Source organism: Euleptes europaea, chromosome 13 (genome assembly GCF_029931775.1).
Source record: "Euleptes europaea isolate rEulEur1 chromosome 13, rEulEur1.hap1, whole genome shotgun sequence".
NCBI classification, from domain to species: domain Eukaryota; kingdom Metazoa; phylum Chordata; class Lepidosauria; order Squamata; family Sphaerodactylidae; genus Euleptes; species Euleptes europaea.
The window spans coordinates 59,542,604-59,563,046 of record NC_079324.1 but is presented as its reverse complement, the minus strand read 5'-3'; the positions used below and the strand labels follow the sequence as shown (position 1 = coordinate 59,563,046).

The 20,443-nt window shown below is 50.4% G+C and overlaps 1 protein-coding gene across 1 annotated transcript in view; it reads right to left on the bottom strand.

Moving 5' to 3' along the window:
* Positions 1 to 20,443, bottom strand: part of NCOR2 (nuclear receptor corepressor 2) — a 242,578-nt gene that overhangs the window by 145,446 nt on the left and 76,689 nt on the right. Inside the window, exons 8-13 of the mRNA XM_056859087.1 lie at positions 18,717 to 18,783; positions 14,641 to 14,813; positions 13,002 to 13,092; positions 10,809 to 10,987; positions 9,001 to 9,055; positions 4,265 to 4,363 (exon numbers count right to left, since the gene is read on the bottom strand). Of these exons, the coding sequence (XP_056715065.1) occupies positions 4,265 to 4,363; positions 9,001 to 9,055; positions 10,809 to 10,987; positions 13,002 to 13,092; positions 14,641 to 14,813; positions 18,717 to 18,783 (664 nt within the window). The remainder of the gene's footprint in view (positions 1 to 4,264; positions 4,364 to 9,000; positions 9,056 to 10,808; positions 10,988 to 13,001; positions 13,093 to 14,640; positions 14,814 to 18,716; positions 18,784 to 20,443) is intronic.

Genomic DNA, 20,443 nt, shown 5'->3' with positions numbered 1-20,443 from the left:
GCTCCGCTCCATCGCAGCGAGGCCTAGCCCAATCCGTCCGGAGCTGCAGACAGGGGTCTGCCTCCCCTCGCAGAGCGGACCACGCCTTGGTGAAGCCCTCCAGCCCCCAGCCCTGCTGGCCTGAAAAGCCCCCCCTCCGTCACCTTCTCCGGCTGCCCCCGGTGCCTGTTCAGAGCTCCGCCATCCCCGCTCGGCGTTCCTGACGCTCTCCGGCTCAAATGGCTTCCTGGCGATTTGCATAGTTGAGCCGTAAACCGGCCACGACATTCCTGTTATGATTTTGCAATCTACTGGAATAACACGGCTCGCTTCTGAGTCGAGCCGATGAGTCATAAGCTATAAAACCGCAGGCCTCGTCACCGGGAGCGCTCGGCTCTGGCGTGTGTGATTAATCTCGAAGGATGCCAAGACCAGCCCTGCGGCCCCTTTCCGTTCTCCCCCCCCCTCCCCAGTTTTCGAGGGCCTCGAGAGTGTGACAGAGTCCCGAGTCCTCGCTTGGTCCCCCGTCCCCGTTTTGCCAAACAAAGCGGAGCACACGCACCAGGCCACAATCGTGGTTGCTGTTTTTCATGACATTTCCCCAGAAACGCACAGGGAAATACTCAGAAGCCGTGAGGGGAGGCGAGGAGCCACACTTCGTGTTTTTTAGCTGCGGGAGCTCTGCCCTCTGAGCCGAGATGAATTGCACACAGACACACACACATACATACACTTTGTTCCTGGGTCAAAATAACCCGCTGTTTAAACACACCGGAGGCTCGCTTCAGCCACAAAATGGGTCTGACACTGTTTTTATTCTCTCCTGGCTGAAGAGGGCTATTTACCCTCCGTGTCCCTGGCTAGCAACTTGTTTTCCTGAGGGATCGCCGCTTTGAGAGTTGAGGGGGTGGTGCGACGCCAGCCAGCGTTGTGTAGCGGTTAAGAGCGGTGGTTTGGAACGGTGGACTCTGATCAGGAGAGCCGGGTTTGATTCCCCGCTCCTCCACATGAGTGGTGGAGGCTAATCTGGTGAACTGGATTTGTTTCCCTGCTCCTACACATGAAGCCAGCTGGGTGACAGTGGGCTAGTCACAGATCTCTTAGAGCTCTCTCAGCCCCACCTACCTCACAGGGTGTCTTTTGTGGGGAGGAGAAGGGAAGGTGATTGTAAGCCGGTTTGATTCTGCCTTAAGTGGTAGAGAAAGTCGGCATGTAAAAACCAACTCTTCTTCAACTATTCTAACACGGCCTGCCATTGAGACCTATTGCCATGGATGCTGTTGGGTCATGCCACGTTCACCCATACATGACAGCCAGTATGGTTCCATCATGAAAGAGGGGAAGGCCCCTCTTTGCCATATACTCCCATATATGAAGCTTCCCTATACCGAATCAGACCACTGGTCAATCTAGGTCAGTATTGTCTACTCAGACTGGCAGCGGCTCTCCAGGGTCTGAGAGAGGTTTTCCCTCTGCAATCTGGTGACCCAGGTTGGTTTCCCCACTCCTACACATGAAGCCAGCTGGGTGACCTGGGGCTAGTCACAGGTCTCTCCAAACTCTCAGCCCCACCTACCTCACAGGGTGTCTGTTGTGGGGAGGGGAAGGGAAGGCGATTGTAAGCCGGTTTGATTCTTCCTTATGTGGTAAGAGGAAGTTGATTTTAAAAAGCCTTACTTGTACTCAGAAAGAAGAGCTCCGAGGTAGCAGGAAGTATTTCAATCCCTGCCTCTGGACATGCTGCTTTGTAATTGGCTGTGAGAGAAACCAAACCTGCATGTCCCACACTTTGCCTTCTGCATGGGGATTTCACCCGGGCTTTGCTCACGGAAGATGGAAGAATCTGGTTAACAGAGGAATGGGAAGACCCGGACATTGTGAGGGCTGGCAGCAAGGTCATCTCTAATGGAGGGAAAACTCATGCATAACTCCAAGGAACAATTGATTCAGACCAGGAGGGCGAACGTGAGTGAAAGTACCCATGCATAAACAACCACAGAGTAGGAAAAGAGCCAGAAATGAAGCTACCAGCTAAGCAGAACAGCAAAAAAGCTTTTTTTGTTTTTTGTTTTTTTTTAAGAGATCTTTTCATGACCACTTCCTGGGCCTTCTAAGAGATGCACAAGTGATTCCGCAGCAGCTGGCGAGCTACTGGTCACTCATGAGCTACGTGCTGGGGATCCCCTATTCTAGAGTCTCAGCCCTAATATTATAAGGAAGCCACATGGTCGAACACAACAGGGTCACAAACACGGAAAGGGCGGGGGGGACCAGTCCCAACTCTCGAGCTTCCCACCAGAGCTAACTCCTGACTCACAAACGCACTGCAAACGAGGTACTAAATGACTCTTAAATATATCTTTCGCTCCTTAACAGGTACAAGTAGAAATCGTAAAGCGGAGAGAGCAGTTTCATCACCCCTTGAACACTCTCCAAGTTTCCTCGGGCCATGAATTTTTATGATTTCTTTTCCCCTCCCCAATCGTAACAGCATGCATTTCGCAAACATCTCAGTGGCACTTCTGCCCTCCCTCCATCCCTGCTGCGTTCGCCACAGCAATGCCGTGACATTAAATGGAAGATCGTTCCGCACCCTTACATGGTGCCGTCTCCTAATTGAATCAGTTTTGGGCAGAGCAAGTCTTAAAAACAAGCTCACAAATCATCTTGTCCTGGGCTCGCTCCAAACACGGAGACAGAAAATTCAGCTGGCATATCACCTACACCCCAAAACAGGGTAGGTCTCCTACACCAACCCCTCAGAAATGAATAGAAGCTTCACAATAAACTGGAGACCAAGTGCTATGAGGAAAAGTTGAAGGAGTTGGGTATGTTTAGCCTGAAGAAGAGGAAATTCACAACTACCTCCTCCCCATACCCCCAGTGACCCCTACTCCATGCCCAGAAGATGGCCAAGATGCCCTCCCTCTCGCGATATGCCTAAGGTCATAGAATCAGCATTGCTGACAGATGGCCATCTAGCCTCTGCTTAAAAACCTCCAGGGAAGGAGCGCTCACCACCTCCTGAGGAAGCCTGTTCCACTGAGGAACCACTCCAGCTGTTAGAAAGTTCTTCCTAATGGTTAGACGGAAACTCTTTTGATTTAATTTCAACACGTTGGTTCTTGTCCGACCTTCTGGGGCAACAGAAAACAACTCGGCACCTTCCTCCATATGACAGCCTTTCAAGTACTTGAAGATGGTTATCATATCACCTCTCAGTCTTCTCCTCTTCAGGCTAAACATACCCAGCTCCTTCAACCATTCCTCATAGGACTTGGTCTCCAGACCCCTCGCCATCTTTGGTGCCCTCCTCTGGACACGTTCCAGCATGTCTACATCTTTCTTAAGTTGCAGTGCCCAAAACTGAACACAGTACTCTAGATGCCAGGGATTGAACCTGGGACCTTCTGCATGCCAAGCAGATGCTCTACCACTAAGCCACGCCCCCCCCAAGCAGAGCACATTGCAATAGTCCAGTCTGGATGAACCAGAGTAGACCATCCCGGTCTGGATTAGACAATCCTAATGATGCAACGCAGCCTAATGCGGCAGCAGATGTTATTACAAAAAGGACTGCCTGCCTCTCACGCTTTCATGCTGAACGGAGCTCAGCGCTGGCTGCCTGGGCTCACCTGGACTTCTGATGAGGCTTCCTTTGGTGCCTGGCAGGAAGCGAACCTTCTCTCCTCCCTCCACTTCCAACTATTCAGTTCACTCTCTAGCTTTGAAGGAATCACTCAATTATACCAGCCACACTTTGCAGTGTGTGGGCGAGAACCACGCTCAAAAGAACGGAAGACAAGCAGAAAGAAAGGCACTGATTCTTGCTCTTGCGTGACGCATTCGCAAAATTGCGGGGTGCAAGGGCATCACAGGCCATAACACTCATGCCCCCGAGACGGATGGTTTATCCAACCGCTTGGGCAGAACAAGACCGTTCAGGGTCTCCCCTGCTATCTCGGTTTGTACACTCTTCAACCTCCGAGGCCTCGTTGGTAGAATATCTACTGGAAGACAGAATGACTTTCATCTTGCACTCCAGTAGCAAAATTTTGCTCTTATGTCTGCTTGAAACAGAAAGCACTAACGATGAAGAAAGACCTTATGGATAAATCTTCAGACTAGTAAGCACGGATGAGATGTAAGTGGGAGCTGTATGGTTTTATCACAGGATGTACATTTTATATTTTATGCTGGCCTTTGGCTGTAATAAAGATGATTTTATTTGATTTGTAAGCTTCGGGCTGACCTCCCAGCGCTAGAGGGGCTCTGTCTGGCTTACCTGGTTCTTCCCACGCCGCCGATAATTCCTCCTCACCAGGTTCTTGTAATTCTCGTTCTTTTTGGTCAGGTAATAGTAGAGGACGCAGTCTGCCACCGTCTGAAACGACACAGCACAGAGGTGTTACGACAAGACAACCAGCAAATGAACTCCAGTACCCTGAGCAACCTAGCATACAACAATGACGGACGAATGGAACCTCCATGCTTGGGAGCAGTACACCTGTGACTGTGTGATTTGGATAGGCTGTACGCTTTATTTGTAAGAGTGCCTTTAACAGACTAAGAAGCTCTGCAGCTCTATATTTATTGAGAACCTGCTAGGCCTCAAAAGTCACAAAGTCTTACATAATTTGGTGTGCTAGTGTCCTTTAGACCACTGAAGAAGGCAAATAAGCCAAAATGCGTATGGTCTATATGTGATTCTATGTTTGTGGTCTTATGATTGTATGTCTTATTGTATATTACGCCTACAGTGTTATTTTAGTATATGTGTTTGAAAGGCCTCCTTACAAGGCCATATAGGAGTTATTAGCATCATTTGGATTTTAACTTGTATTAAACTTATATGTATTCAGAAAACTTTGTAATGGTTTAGCTTTTAATCATATTGCTGGCCTTGTCAGCTGTTTTTTTGCTTGACTTTCTAGATACTTAATTCCGTTTATTGAGTTACGTTTTCTGTGTCCCCCCTTTTTTTGGACTCTACCTGTGAATAACAACTGCTGGGTGGAAGACACAACGCGGGGAGCCTCCAGGCACTGCGTGGGCTTCCCAGGAGTATCTGGTTGACTACTGTGGGAAACAGGATGCTGGACTGATCCTGCAGAGCTAGCGTGGTGTAGTGGTTAAGAGCAGTGGTTTGGAGCGGTGGAGTCTGATCTGGAGAACCGGGTTTGATTCCCCAATTCTCCACATGAGTGGCGAAGGCTAATCTGGTGAACTGGATTTGTTTCCCTGCTCCTACACATGAAGCCAGCTGGGTGACCTTGGGCTAGTCACAGCTCTCTCAGACACACCTACCTCACAGGGTGTCTGATGTGAGGAGGGGAAGGTGATTGTAAGCCGCTTTGATTCTGCCTTCAGTGGTAGAGAAAGTCGGCATATAAAAACCAACTCTTCTTCTTCTTATGCCCCGAATCACAACAGCAGTAGCAACAAAAAACTTAGCATTTTAAGTATTCCGTGCGTGTCGTGCACATTCTTGCACTAAACTGCTACAACAACTGTGTAAGATCAGTATCAATATCACTACCCTCCCGTCTTGCCAACGGAAGGATGAGGCAGAGAGATACGCAGCTTTGAGGAAAGTCACGGACAGAGTTCGCAACACAGGCGAGATCTGAATTGGGGGATTCTGGCCAACCTTTTCTTTTTTTATTATGAGTTGGGTACTGTGACAGACACAAGGATTGCGGGATTGCTCACCCATCTCCAATGAAGAAGAAGGAGAGTTGGTTTTTATATGTTGACTTTCTCTACCACTTAAGGGAGAATCAAACTGGCTTACAATCACCTTTCTTTCCCCCAAAAGATTGGAAGACCTGGTAACGTAGCACGAGGGAGTGGGTTGATTCCGTGGAAAGGAGGCACCCATGTGTTCAGACAAGGGGAATTTGCTTCATTCCAGGGAGAAGGAAGAGACAAAACAGCCATGTGTTAATGGCCTAGGCCGACTTTCTCTACCACTTAAGGGAGAATCAAACCAGTTTACAATCACCTTCCCTTCCCCTCCCCACAACAGACTCCTTGTGAGGTAGGTGGGGCTGAGAGGGCTCTAAGAAAGCTGTGACTAGTCCAAGGTCACCCCAGCTGACTTCATGTGTAGGAGCGGGGAAACCAACCCAGTTCACCAGATTAGCCTCCGCTGCTTATGTGGAGGAGTGGGGAATCAAACCAGGATCTCCAAATCACTGCTCTTAACCACCACACCACGCTGGATCTCATGCCCATGATGCAAAGATATAAGATCTAGTTGCTGGAAAACAGCCAGTCCTGAAGGTTTCTAGTGTTACAGCATTATTGTTTCAAAAATGCAACGAACTCCAAGAACCTGCCTCTTCTTCGTAATTCCTCGGTCAGTTATAAACAATTCTTTCCCCCTCTCAGCTTTGGCACCAAACCTTCTCCAATCATTTGTTACATGAGGTCAATGTTTTTTAATTTCCTGGTGTTGAGCTAGTGTGAATTTAACATGCTTGGAACAATTACAATACTGTTTCCTGCTGCCATGAGTTTGCCCTTCACCATCTAGCAGGCAGTTGACTGATACGGAACCCCAAGAAGAAGAGGAGTTGGTTTTTATACCCCACTTTTCTCTACCGAAAGGAGTCTCAAAGTGGCTTACAATCACCTCCCTTTCCCTCCCCACAACAGGCACCTTGTGGAGTAGGTGGGGCTGAGATAATTCTGAGAGAACTGTGTCTGGCCCAAGGTCACCCAGCAGGCTGCATGTGGAGGAGCGGGGAATCAAACCCAGTTCTCCAGATTAGAGTCCGCCGCTCTTAACCAACACAGCACGCTGCCTCTCCTACCCCAAGAATCCTACCCCAGGGACTGGATGACATCAGAGAACCCACCTGCTCGCCCAGGAGTTGGGAGTGGAATGCGGCTGACAGGCCCCCAAAGCGGGGCTGTGGCTCAATGGTAAAGCATCTGCTTGGCATGCAGAAGGTCCCAGGTTCAATACCCGGCATCTCCAGTTAAAGGGTCAAGGCAAGTAGGTGATGTGAAAGACCCCTGCCTGAGACCCTGGAGAGCCGCTGCCAGTCTGAGTAGACCATACTGACTTTGATGGACCAAGGGTCTGATTCAGTAGAAGGCGGCTTCATGTGTTCATGTGTTATCTTTGGGTTCCTTGAATTCCCCCGCCACACACACACATACATAAGAACATAAGAAAGGCCACACTGGATCAGACTCAGGATCATCAAATCCAGCAGTCTGTTCACACAGGGGCCAACCAGGTGCCTCTAAGAAGCCCACAAACAAGATGACTGCAGCAGAATTATCCTGTATGTCTTCCACAGCACCCATATCATAGGCATGCTCTGATCCTGGAGAGAATAGGTATGCATCATGACCAATTTCCATTTTGACTAGTAGCCATGGATAGCCCTCTCCTCCATGAACATGTCCACTCCCCTCTTAAAGCCTCCCAAGCTGGCAGCCATCACCACATCCTGGGGCAGGGAGTTCCACACACTCCTTGCATCCCCTGCTGGGGGCTTCCTGGGGAAGCCAAAGGCCAGGAAGCAACTCTGCACCAGGGAACAGTATTCAAAGTGTTCAGGAATGCAGGTAAGCCCTTCAGTGGAGCTTGATTTCAATCTCTAGCACCTCAGAGGGCTGTGCAAGGCAGGTAGAATGACCCCAAATGACTGAAGCAGCTTAAAGCAAAAAAAAAAAAAAAAAAGAGGAGAGGAGAGGAGTCTATCATCCTTCAGGCTGCAGCACAACGCTACATCTAACCTGCCATACAACTGTCAGGAGTCATTATTTCCACACATTAAGCCTGCTAGGTGGAACACTTCCAGGCTGATGTAGTGAGCTCCCCCCGCTTTTGGGGCCTGTCAGCCGCGTTCCACTCCTAGCGTGCTCAAAAGAGGGCAGGAAATCACCTCCCTCTGTGGCGTTTTTGAGACCTGACAAGTTACACTTCAGGGGAGAGTAAGCAGCGCACCGGGAGCAGGAAGGGTGCCGCAGCTGGCTGGCTCAGCGGCTCGGCATGCTGAGCTTTCTAGGAGCAGGTTTTCGTCAAGCGCAGCTGAAGGAGGCTACCGGGGACTCGCAAGGAGATCGGCGGGTGGTACTCGGCAGGGGAGAGAACTCTACTGCGTGTTCTGCCAAGGCAGCTGTTGTGGCTCTCTGCTTGCGGTACGCTGCAGTTGTCATGACCACCAAGAGGGATGGCCCCAAGGGGAAATGGGTGCCCTGCAAAATATTTGTTTACTCCTCTGGGGAGGTTAAGAACTGTGGTTTGGAGTGGTGGACTCTGATCTGGAGAGCCGGGTTTGATTCCCCACTCCTCCACATGAGCAGCGGAGGCTAATATGGTGAACTGGGTTGGTTTCCCCACTCCTACACATGAAGCCAGCTGGGTGACCTTGGTCTAGTCACAGCTCTGTTAGAGCTCTCTCAGCCCCACCTACCTCACAGGGTGTCTGTGGTGGGGAAGGGAAGGTGATTGTAAGCTGGCATGATTCTTCCTTAAGTGGTAGAGAAAGTCAGCATAAAAAACAACAACTCTTCTTCTTCCTTTTAGGGCCCCAGCTTTTATCACCGTGTTTATTCACCCTACTGCATGAATTACAATTTTTAGAAAGCCCACGGAGGGTTTAAGCAACCCTCATTGCCTCGCTCCCGACCACCACCCAAGTAGCAGCAGAAATCACTGCTGGGTCCAGCCAAACCAGGTCAATCCCACCCCTCGACTGCCTCTGGGCGGCCAGCAGAGTACACCCCTGGGGCTGGAGAACCAGAGTGGTGCAGTGGTTAAAAGCGATGGTTTGGAGCTCTCTCTCCCCACAACAGACACGTTGTGGGGTAGGTGGGGCTGAGAGAGCTCCAAGAGAGCTGTGACTAGCCCAAGGTCACCCAGCTGGCTTCGTGTGTAGGAGCGAGGCAACGCATTCCACCGTCGAACCGCCCTCTCCATATGGGAGAGTACTTGGGTTCAAGGTATTCTTTGCTGCAAGGCAAACACACCAAAAGAAAGAAAAGGGGGGGGGGACTTACTTTCCTGTCTAGGAAGGAAGCGATGAGGCCAAAGTTCTTTGGGTGCTGCATGAACCTAGAAGAAAAAACCAGGAGAGAATCAGGAACAAGCTTGCAACAGCATTGGTCACTCCTGGAGCTAATTATGTTAGGAGGGCGAGGTTTGGTCCCAGCCACCATCGGTCCCTTCTGCCTGTCCCATGTCCAAGATTTGTGGGTAGCAAAGCAAGAAAAAGAGTTCGCAGCAACGCAGCAACTCTGGCGGGCTACGGTATTTACTTGAAAGGAACATGACCCTGAATGTAAGAGGAAGAACAAGAGTTGGTTTTTACATGCCGACTTTCTCTACCACTTAAGGAAGAATCAAACCGGCTTACAATCACCTTCTCCTCCCCACAACAGACACCCTGTGAGGTAGGTGGTGCTGAGAGAATGTGACTAGCCCACGGTCTCCTAGCCGGCTTCATAAGCAGGAGTAGGGAAACAAACCCAGTTCACCAGATTAGCCTTCGCCACTCATGTGGAGAAGTGGGGAATCAAACCCGGTTCTCCAGATCAGACTCCACCGCTCCAAACCACTGTTCTTAACCACTACACCACGCTGGTTCCCCAAAGACAATCCCCCTCCCCAAAGACAACCCTCCCTCCCCAAAATGCTGTACGCACACACAAAAATTATCACTGGAAATACCACATACACCAATGTATGACAACTCCCTCTTTTTTTTTTTTTGATGGCATACCTATTCTTGCATTTGAGTAAAAACAGTGTTTGCTCCACCAAGGAAGTGTCGAGGAAAGAAGAGGCATTTGCTCATTTGGAAACTCGTTTATTTTTCTCACCCCACCCCGTCTGGTGGAGGGAGACGGGAATTGGAGCACCGACCAACGGCCCTTCTCTGCCAACCCCCACCAAAAGAGCAAGGCACTGGGAAAGCAGGCGGATGCCCAAAGCCCTCCAGGGAAAGGTCCTGCTCTCTCACCCTTGACAGTCTGCTCTTGAGTTCTACCTGTGTGAAGGCGGAGCTTGGAGCACATCAATGGCAGCTGGGAAACAGCACACGAGAGCTACAGTACGGCTCAGTTTATGATCCTCACAAGTATTTTATGTTTACGTATAAGAAACTCCTTGTTCTACCCTACAGACTACAATGGGGGGCGTGGCTCAGTGGTAGAGCCTTTGCTTGGCATGCAGAAGGTCCCAGGTTCAATCCCCAGCATCTCCAGTTAAAGGGCCTAGGCAAGAAGGTGATATGAAAAACCTCTGCCTGAGACCCTGGAGAGCCATGGAGAGCATCTGCTTGGCATGCAGAAGGTCCTAGGTTCAGTCCCCGGCATCTCCAATCAAAGGGACTAGGTAAGTAGGTCAGGTGAAAGACCTCTCTGCCTGAGACCCTGGAGAGCCTTGGAGAGGGGCTGTGGTTCAGTGGCTAAGCATCTGCTTGGCATGCAGAAGGTCCCAGGTTCAATCCCGGCATCTCCAGTTAAAGGGACTAGGCAAGTAGGTGATGTGAATAGACTTCTACCCGAGACCTGGAGAGCCGCTGCTGGTCTGAGTAGACAATACTGACTTTGATGGACCAAGGGTCTGATTCAGTAGAAGGCAGCTTCATGTGTTCATGTGGAGATTTGGGGGTATAGTGTAGGGAGAGCACGGTTTGGGGAGGAGGAGGAGTCTCGGCGGGGAACAATGCCATACAGCCCACCCTCCACAGCAGTCATTTTCTCCAGGGGAACAGATCTCTCTTGTTATGGTCATCAGTGGTGATTTTGGGAGATTTCCAGACCCCGTCTGGAGGACCGCAACCCTACCCCTGAGCCAAACTCACTTTTCCCTGAAGGTCTCTTTCTCCTGCTCGCTCCACATGTTCATCACTTGCCGGTCCTTGTAGACCTTCATGGGATCGTCCATGAGGCCATTCATGTTGATGAACTTGATGCGCTGCTGGTCGGCATCGTAGAGCATGGGGGGGATGACAGCGAGCTGGCGCATCTGCTTCTCCAGATTCTTGAGGAGAGAGCGGAAGTTAGAGGTTTCGTTAGCACACCCGAGGGACACGGCTCGAGAATCAGAGGCTGCGGAGCTGGGGAGAACCCGACCATGCTGCTACGAAACATAATTGATGCGCTAAATTAAAATGCAGGAAGAAGCGATTGCTGCCAGCAGGGAGGCTCCAATTCAACCTCCGATTTGAAAAGCAAAAGTTTCAACATTAACTGAAACTTACTATCAGGATTTCCACTCTAGGATCTTGGCTGACTCCTAATTTAGCAACAGAAGCCACATTTTGAATTGACCAAGGACAGAAAGGAACTACAACATTGGCGTTGTGTAGTGGTTAAGAGCGGCGGACTCTAATCGGGCTACTAGTTAAAATAAATACTAGTCATGATGCATACCTATTCTCTCCAGGATCAGAGGAGCATGCCTATTATATTAGGTGCTGTGGAACACAGGCAGGATGGTGCTGCTGCAGTTGTCTTGGTTTGGGGCTTCCTAGAGGCACCTGCTTGGCCACTGTGTGAACAGCTGGACTCGATGGGCCTTGGTCTGATCCAGCAGGGCTTTTCTTATGTTCTTATCAGCCACAATGGCTCAAGGGAACATTCATGTTCAGAGGCAGTATACCTTTGAATGTCGGGTGTTGGAGACAAAACCCAGGGGTGTATTGTTGCTGCTGGGCCCTGCTTGTGAGTGTCTCAGAGTCACCTAAGCTGGCTGCTGGAGGAAACAGGATGCTGAACGAGTCGGGGCCTTTGGGCTTTCAGTCCAGTCCAGACAGGGGAAGGCACAAGCTCACAATGCTGAGCTCTAGTACTTTTTTTTTGCACTCTGATAAAACCAAGTCGAGCTTAATGGGTATGCCTGAAAGTCTGAAGAAGAGAGTAAACAAGAAATAGGACTGTTTAGCTTGGAAAGAAGGCAGTTAAGGTGAGATGTGATAGAGGTCTATAAAACTATGCGTGGTATGGAGAGAGTGGACAGGGAGAAGCTTTTCTCCCTCTCTCATAATACTAGAACGCGGGGTCATCTGCTGGAGCTGGAGGGTGAGAGATTCAAAACAGATAAAAGGAAGTATTTGGCTGCCAACTTGGAAGGCTTGAAAAGGGGAGTGGACATGTTCATGGAGGGTATTCATGGCTAGTAGTCAAAATGGATACTAGTCATGATGCATGCCTATTCCCTCCAGGATCAGAGGAGCATGCCTATTATATTAGGTGCTGTGAAACACAGGCAGGATAATGTTGCTGCAGTTGTCTTGCTTGTGGGCTTCCTAGAGGCCCCTGGTTGGCCACTGTGTGAACAGACTGCTGGACTTGATGGACCTTGGTCTGATCCAGCATGGCCTTTCTTATGTTTCGGCTTTCAGAGGGGAGTGGACATGTTCATGGAGGAGCAGGGTATTCATGGCTAGTAGTCAAAATGGATACTAGTAATGATGCGTACCTATTCTCTCCAGGATCAGAGGAGCATGCCTATTATATTAGGTGCTGTGAAACACAGGCAGGACAATGCTGCTGCAGTTGTCTTGTTTGTGGGCTTCCTAGAGGCACCTGGTTGGCCACTGTGTGAACAGATTGCTGGACTTGATGGACCTTGGTCTGATCCAGCAGGGCCTCTCCTACGTTCTTAATTTCCGCTAACCAAGAATTCCGGAGCCTCCTGTGTCTAAACAACATTGGCAATTCTCATTCCCACTTGCCAACCCCCAGAGCAGCCCACCAAGCGATGTTTGCAAACAAGACCCAGAAGGGCAAACAAGGTGAGAGATCGACAGACACCTCCCCACGCCCCCACTCAGGGTCCCGTCAAGTCTGTTGGGGCGTCGCATTCCTGGACGCAAGACGCCATGTCAGCTAAACCCCGCTCGGTCTGAAGCTAATGCAGCTTGGCAGCAGCGTCAACAGCAAGTCCCAGCACCGGGGTCTGTTGCGGCTGCCCCCGGTTTCCCCCAGAGGGAAGGAAGCAAAAGAGAAGGCGAGAATGCGCGAGGAAGGGGAAAGCGGCAACCCAGCCTCACCTCTTGTTCCGAGAGCCCATCAATAATTTCTGACACCTCGTGTTCACTGCGCGCCGCAGACATGGAGAGGCTGCTGCCCCTCTGTCCTACCCTGCTGGGAAACGGCAGAGAAAGCGCTTAAAAATTTATGCTCCGTTTTGTACTCTAACGTTTTGTCAACAATGACTGCGGCCACTTCTGTGCGACAAGGAGCGAGCCGCATGCAAAAGGGAGGAGAGCTCGGAGATCCGGGGGAGGGGAGACCTCGGGGTAGGGGTGGGGACAAGGAGAGCCCCTCCCCCCAGGCTTCCGGAAGAAGTGGCTGAAAACCACAGGGGGCCCGTGTGAAACCAGGCCACCCCTAGAGACTGGCTTTCGTGGCTATTCAGACACAGATATGATGCAGTCCTTCTCAATGGGATTTTGTGGTGTGACGACGGATGGAACAGCGTGTCAGGTTCCAGCCTTTGGAACTCAGGCCAGCTTGTGAAGGAGGCAGAACACGTAACATCTGCTACTGAATCAGACCCTTGGTCCATCCAAGTCAGTATTGTCTACTCAGACCGAGAGCAGCTCTCCAAGGTCTCAGGCAGAGGACTTTCACAGCACCTACTTGCCTGGTCCCTTTAACTGGAGATGCCGGGGATTGAACCTGGGGCCTTCTGCATGCCAAGCAGATGCTCTACCACTGAGCCATGGCTGTAATGTATGGACGCTCCACACTAAGAAAGGTTCAACGCAAACTTTCCAAGGCAAGGTGCTCAGGGGCCCCAAAGCCAGGCTCAAAGTACAGGAACACATGAAAGGAGGAGGGAATATCCCCATCTACCCCTTCTGTTCCCCCGCAAGGTTCAGCGAGGGCAGAAGGGTCCCTCCTTGTCACTCTTCCCCCTGCTCTCGCAAGCCTCTGCCCATGTCCAGTTGAAATGATGCAGCAGGAATCAAAGAAGGGGGCACCAATTCTCTCCGAGTGTGCGGCTGATCAGAAGCAGTAGCCAAGATATGTCTGTCCTCACCCCCCTCTCCCCAGCGCAACGGGGCACCTTGAATGAACAGTAGGGAGCCAGACAAAGTGGAGTTGGAGTCTGAAGGTTTCTGTAGGTTGTGAGGTGACCACTCCTGGTCAAGATGTCTTTTTGGTTCTTCCTGACACTACAGTTCTGAGGACAGGCAGGGACAATGGGCTGTACTTGTTAGGGGAGGTGCTGTGGCTCAGTGGAAGAGCCTCTGCTTTGCATGCAGAAGACCCTGGGTTCAACCAGCACCATCACTAGTTAAAAAGGACCAGGCAGCAGGTGATGTGAAAGACCTCTGCCTGAGACCTCAGAGAACTGCTGCCAGTCTGTGTAGACAATGCTGACCTTGATGGATGAAGGGTCTGACTCAGTGTAATAGATTTTTGTCACTGGTTGGTGTTAAGCAGATTCAGAAATACTGATAGTTTTGCAACAGGTGCTTGTGTGAGCAAGTTACTGTACTAAAAGACCCATGACTGGTGTTATTACTTTACATCTGGCCACACAATACGTGAGGTTTTCCAATTTCCAGAAGTGGTTTTTTTTTGCCACAAAAGCCCCCCTTCTCTTCCCGCACCCCTCCCTCCTCCGCAACTCCGTTCTCCAACCTCTGCCCTCCCCCTTCCGAACATGGCTCCACTAACCTCTGCATGCGCTCCTGCAGTTCCCGCTGCTTCCGGATCTCCGGGAACTGCTTCTCATAGTATTCGCGCACTTTGCTCTCCTTGGCTCGGCGCCGCGGGTTGTTCTCGATACGCTCGACTTTCTTTTCCCAGGCTTCCATCAGCTGGTCATAGCGCTGGCAAAATTTCTGCTCCTGGAGAGGAGAAAGTAGAGAGAGGGGCATAAAGGAACAGTCCATCATCAGATTTAGGAGCAGCCAAGAGTCTGAGAGACGAGGTGAAGCCGAGGCTGTGGCTCAGTGGCACAGCATCTGCTTGGCATGCAGAAGGTCCCAGGTTCAGTCCCCGGCATCTCCAGTTAAAGGGACCAGGCAAGTAGCTGATGTGAAAGACCCCTGCCTGAGAGCCATGGAGAGGGGCCGTGGCTCAGTGGTAGAGCATCTGCTTGGCATGCAGAAGGTCCCAGGTTCAATCCCCAGCATCTCCAGATAAAGGGACTAGGCAAGTAGGTGATGTGAAAGACCCCTGCCTGAGACCCTGGAGAGCCGCTGCCGGTCTGAGTAGACAATACTGACTTTGATGGACCAAGGGTCTGATTCAGTATAAGGCAGCTTCATGTGTTCAAGGCAAACCCACACAACCCAAACTCACCTGCAAAATGATGTGGCTGACAGAATCTGTTTGCAGGCTGAATCTGGTACACAAACACATCCCCCCCACACACACACACACACAGCTTGTGAAACGAACTCTGGTTTGGCATTTGGGCACACAACCCACTTCTTGAATAGTCCAGCCGACAGCCAGAAGACGATTTTTACAGTGGGACCTCGGGCTGCGTGAAGAACGAATGGAGTCTCGATTCTGAGGAAAGGTCTATTGGGGGTGGGGTGGAAGAGACCAAATGGCCATCATCTCAGACTAAGGATCCCTCCTGCACATTCCGCCAATACAGCAAGAAAGCCCAAATCCTGTCTTTTGAGCTACCACTATTCCACGATGGCTCACAATGGGGACCACGGTGTGGGGGTATGGGGGGCTCCCGTCCCCTCCTCACAATATTTTCAAGGTCGGAGCTGAACACATAAAGCTGCCTTATACTGAATCAGACCCTTGGTCTGTGGGGGGCCCTGGTGGTGGGTAGAGGAAAGGAGGGGGTCCTGGAAAATTTGCTCAGGACCCTCGAAACATGGAACCGGTCCTGTCAACAGCGACAACGTGCACACAGATACTCGTCTTTTCAGGATAATTCCTTCAGAAACAATGCACAATACAGTTCCCCAGCCAGAAAAGTGGAGGGGGGGAGAGAAGCAGGGACTTTTCACGTACACGGACACCAAAAAAAGGTTATGGAGGTATGACGCAGCCCCAAAGAATTGTTCCTGTGGGGGCTGAGCCGATTGTCCTGAGCCCGAGAGGAAAAGCATACATTGAAAATGTTGGCATGATGCGCTGGCTGGTTTCCATGCCCTGAGGAAATGGAGAAATGGAGAACGCAGTCGCTGTAGCGGTTCGTCTCTGGAATCGCTTTAGTCCACAATGTACTGCAAGAGCAGCCAACTTTAAATGCCAAAGAATTGCACAGAGAATTCATCCGGGGCCCTTTACTTTCAAGCCTGGACCCCAGTTTCGTGATATCGTAACATCAACACCTGACTACTGTAGAGTTCACTCCACAGGTCTGCCCTTGAAGACTGTCTTTAAAACTGTTTAAAAGCTTACTTTAGTTATTCAGAGAATTGACAAGCTGGCTCTCCAGAGATACGTTCAAGGTGGTTTGCAAGCAAAAACAATACCATAAAATCATTTAAAAAACAACCGCATAAATTATCACTGTCAAAAACAGTAGGGGGAAAATACAGGAACAATACAGGCTCCTGTCTTTCCCCACTATTGGGGCTAAGAGCGACCGTAAGGTGGCAACTTCAGGACAGAAGGAGGGTGGGTGGGTGGGGGGTTCAGCCTCTTTACCAAAACCACAGCCTCACAATTTCATCAGCGTAGAAAACTGCTCTATCATCCTCTACATGCTCCAAGCCTGGCCTGGTAAGTATGTGCAGTGGGGTTAGAGTGCTGGGTTAGGATTTGGGAAACCCGGGTTCAAATCCCCACTCGGCCACAGAAGCCTGCTGGGTGACTTTGGGCCAGACAACCTCACACAGTCTAAGCTGCCTCACAAGATTGTTGTTGCAAGGATCAAACAAGGAACAAAGACGGTTTGGCGCCACTTTTGAGCTCCTTGGAGGAAGTACAGGGTAAAAATGTACTGTGTGTGTGTGAGAGAGAGAGAGAGTGTGTGTGTGTGTGTGTGTGAGAGAGAGAGAGAGAGAGAGAGAGAGAGATGCCATCAAGTCGCTTCTGACTCATGGCGACCCTGTGAAGCAAAGCCCTCCAAAATGTCTTATCTTTTACAGCCTTGCTCAGATCTTCCAAATTGAGGGCTTGTTGGGTCTTCCTCTTTTCCTGCTGCCCTCAACTTTTCCTAGCATGACTGTCTTTTCCAGTGACTCTTGTCGTCTCATAATGTGGCCAAAATACAATAGCCTCAGTTTAGTACTGAAGGAGAAGAAAAGTTAGTTTTTATATGCCGACTTTCTCTACCAGTTAAGGAAGAAACAAGCCGGCTTACACTCACCTTCCCTCTCCCTCCCCACAACAGACACCCTGTAAGGTAGGTGGGGCTGAGAGAGCTGTGACTAGCCCAAGGTCACCCAACCGGCTTCACGGGGGGGAGTGGGGAAACAAATCCAGTTCACCATATTAGCCTCCACCGCTCCTGTGGAGGAGTGGGGAATCAAACCCAGTTCTCCAGATCAGGGTCCGCCACTCCAAACCACCGCTCTTGATCACTACACCATGCTGACTCTACTGGACAGACAGGTCTGGATGCAGCCAAGAACAAAACGCCACTTGGCCCCAGCTGCGCCTGATTCTTCGCCAAGGAAGAAGCAGGGGGAAAAAAAGAGGACTGAATGCCCGATTAATCCAGCCGGGGATTCGGTCGCTTTCGCTTCTGTTTGCTCAGCACCTCAGAACGCTGAGAGTCCATCTGGCACAGGAACGCTCCAGCCGACCGGCATCTCTTCTGCTCCGTTAATTAGCTAAGCCCTGAACTTTATTCCCTTCGAAGGAATCGTTTCCAAATCACTTGCCACAAGGTTTAGAAGGACCGGAGGGGGGAACATCAGCCAAATACTCCTTCCGCCAAGAACGTGACGCACCGGCACAATTCTGTCTGTACCATTAAGCAGAGCAAGAAAATGGGTAAGGGTGACCTCAGGCGGCTGTGCCCAAAACCAGGCCCTGAGACATGGAAAGCAAAAAGGGGGCGGAAACGTTTGGAAGCCAGATGCAGCGAGAAGCGGGAGTCGGAAGCGGAGAAGGCCAAAAGTCCTCCTCCGCTGGCCAAGCAAGGAGGACACCGGACCAGCAACCAAACAGGCAGCCAATCCAGAAGCGGCATACTGCCTGCCAATCAGAGAGGCCCATGCTGTACACCTTTCCGTGGCCGAAGATAGTCCTGAGGTTATCCCAGGTAGCTCATCCTACGCTTCAACCCACGTTGTGCGGGTGGCCAGCGTAGAGCGGTGGACTCTGATTTGGAGAACCGGGTTTGATTTCCCACTTCTCCACATGAGCAGCGGACTCTGATCTGGTGAACTGGATTTGTTTCCCCACTCCTACACACAAAGCCAGCTGGGTGACCTTGGGCTAGTCACGCTCTCTCAGCCCCACCTACCTCACAGGGTGTCTGTTGTATGGAGGGGAAGGTAAGGTGATTGTAAGCCGGTTTGATTCTTCCTTGAGTGGCAGAGAAAGTCGGCGTATGAAAACCAACTTTTCTTCGTCGTCTTCTTAGAGATCAACAAAATTTTCAGGGTATAAGCTTTTGTTAGTCAAAGCTCCCTTTGTCAGATATCAGAATATCTTGGAAATCTCTCTGGTCTCTAAGGTGCTGCTGGATTCCAATCTTACTCTTCCACTACAGACCAGCAATGCTACACCTGAAACTATATACATACGAGGTGTATTACACAGTTTCAACCTGGATTTTGAAAAAAAGAAATCTCGTGAAGGCCAGCAAGCGTATCACTTACCCACTGTTTACGAGCATGATTTCTCCTCTTAAAGTATAAAATCAGCTTCTTCCGCATTGCCTGGTTTCTAAAACAGGAAGGGAAAACACAAGATTCAGTTGAAGGATGCGTATTGTTATGTTGTTCCCCACCACCACCCAAAGCATTTAAATGCCAAAACAGGAGTAAACACCCCTGGTCATTCGACAATCAATGGCTATCAATGGCTACTAATCATGACGGATATCTACTCCCTCCAGTATCAGAGCCAGTATGCCTCTTTAAATCAGTTTGTGCGGAGCACAGGCAGGATGCTGCTGTTGCAGCCTTCCCGTTTGTGGTCTTCCTACAGGCAGGCAGAATGCTGGACTAGATGGGCCTGGGGTCTCATCCAGCATGGCTCTTCTTGTGTTCTTAAGTGAGGGCCTTCATTAGAGAAGGATAGAAAAGACGGTCTGAGGCATTCCTGCAAGGAGCAAGAGTTTAGTAGTCATAGGCCTTGCTTCGAATAGAAACATTGGCCATTTATGCATGGGAGATTTTGCCTTGGACCTGCCACTCTTTAGATGCACATTTTTCCCGTCCAAATTCTCAGAACTCAACAATAAGCCCCCATGCAGAGTTTTGAGAATTCAGATGGGGAAAACGTGCATCTAGAGAGCGGCAAATCCAAGGCAAAACCTCCCATGCGTAAATGGCCACTCAGTGAAGCTCTGGAGATGCATCAGAGCAACATCTGCCTTCTCAGGGAGCTCTCCGTGGTCCTGGACGGCTTCAGCCTCCTTTCTGCTGCCAGAGCCAAGAGATTCCTATTAAAGCTCAGTACCCACCAGGGATTGTTTATTACTCAGTGGGCTCACAGCCTGGGTCGGGAAAGGGCAGCGACAGACATGCAAGGATGAGTACAGCCCCGAAGAGTCCCTGAAAGAAGTGACCCTACACGGTTCTTGCTGGGCTCCGGCTGGATTTCCTACTGCGGGAAGCGGCCCCCCCCCCCCCACAGCCCCCTGCTGAATGTGGGACCCTCGTTTCATTTCCATAGTTGGCCCATAATATTATCCTTATCCCCACCTCACCCTTTTCTTAATTAGCTATCCAAGATGGCGTGCAAACATGTACTCCGCAAGCAATGCCCAATCGGTACTTCATGCGCTGGATCCCCCCCTCCCCCCCCCCAGTTTGGTCGCCAAGACTTTGATGTAAAAATAGAACGATTTCCAAGGTAGAACTTGGCAGGTAGCGGCCTGCTTTTCCTCCTTTCAAATGGAAAACAGGAACTAACTGCCCGGATTAGAAACACCGATCCCCTGCGGAGGCTCTCCCCATAAGATAAAAGAGGATCAGGCGACAGTCCACGGATGGCCCGATTACGGGAAGCGATAAGGTCGAGGGAATCAAACTCCGGCTAAATGAGCAAGGGAGGGGTGACAGGATCTCTCCCAACAGTTCAGAATGCTTTGGGTCTGGTACAGTTTAAACCCCCCCCCCCAAAAAAAACAAGCACCCCACGACCCCTCTCTGCTGCTGCTCGGAAGAGCAGCTGCCTCAGCTCATGAACTAAATCGCCAAGCAATACAGTTTGCTTTGTCACAGACAAACCTTTGCTGGGTTCTTATAAAGATGACTATCAATCAAGTTTTATTTCGATACAATACCAGCTCTGCATAAAAATCAAAGTTAGGTTAAAATAATAAAATAAAATAATAAAAGGTGATGATTCTGGGAGGGATGATTTGAAGAAGAGGAGG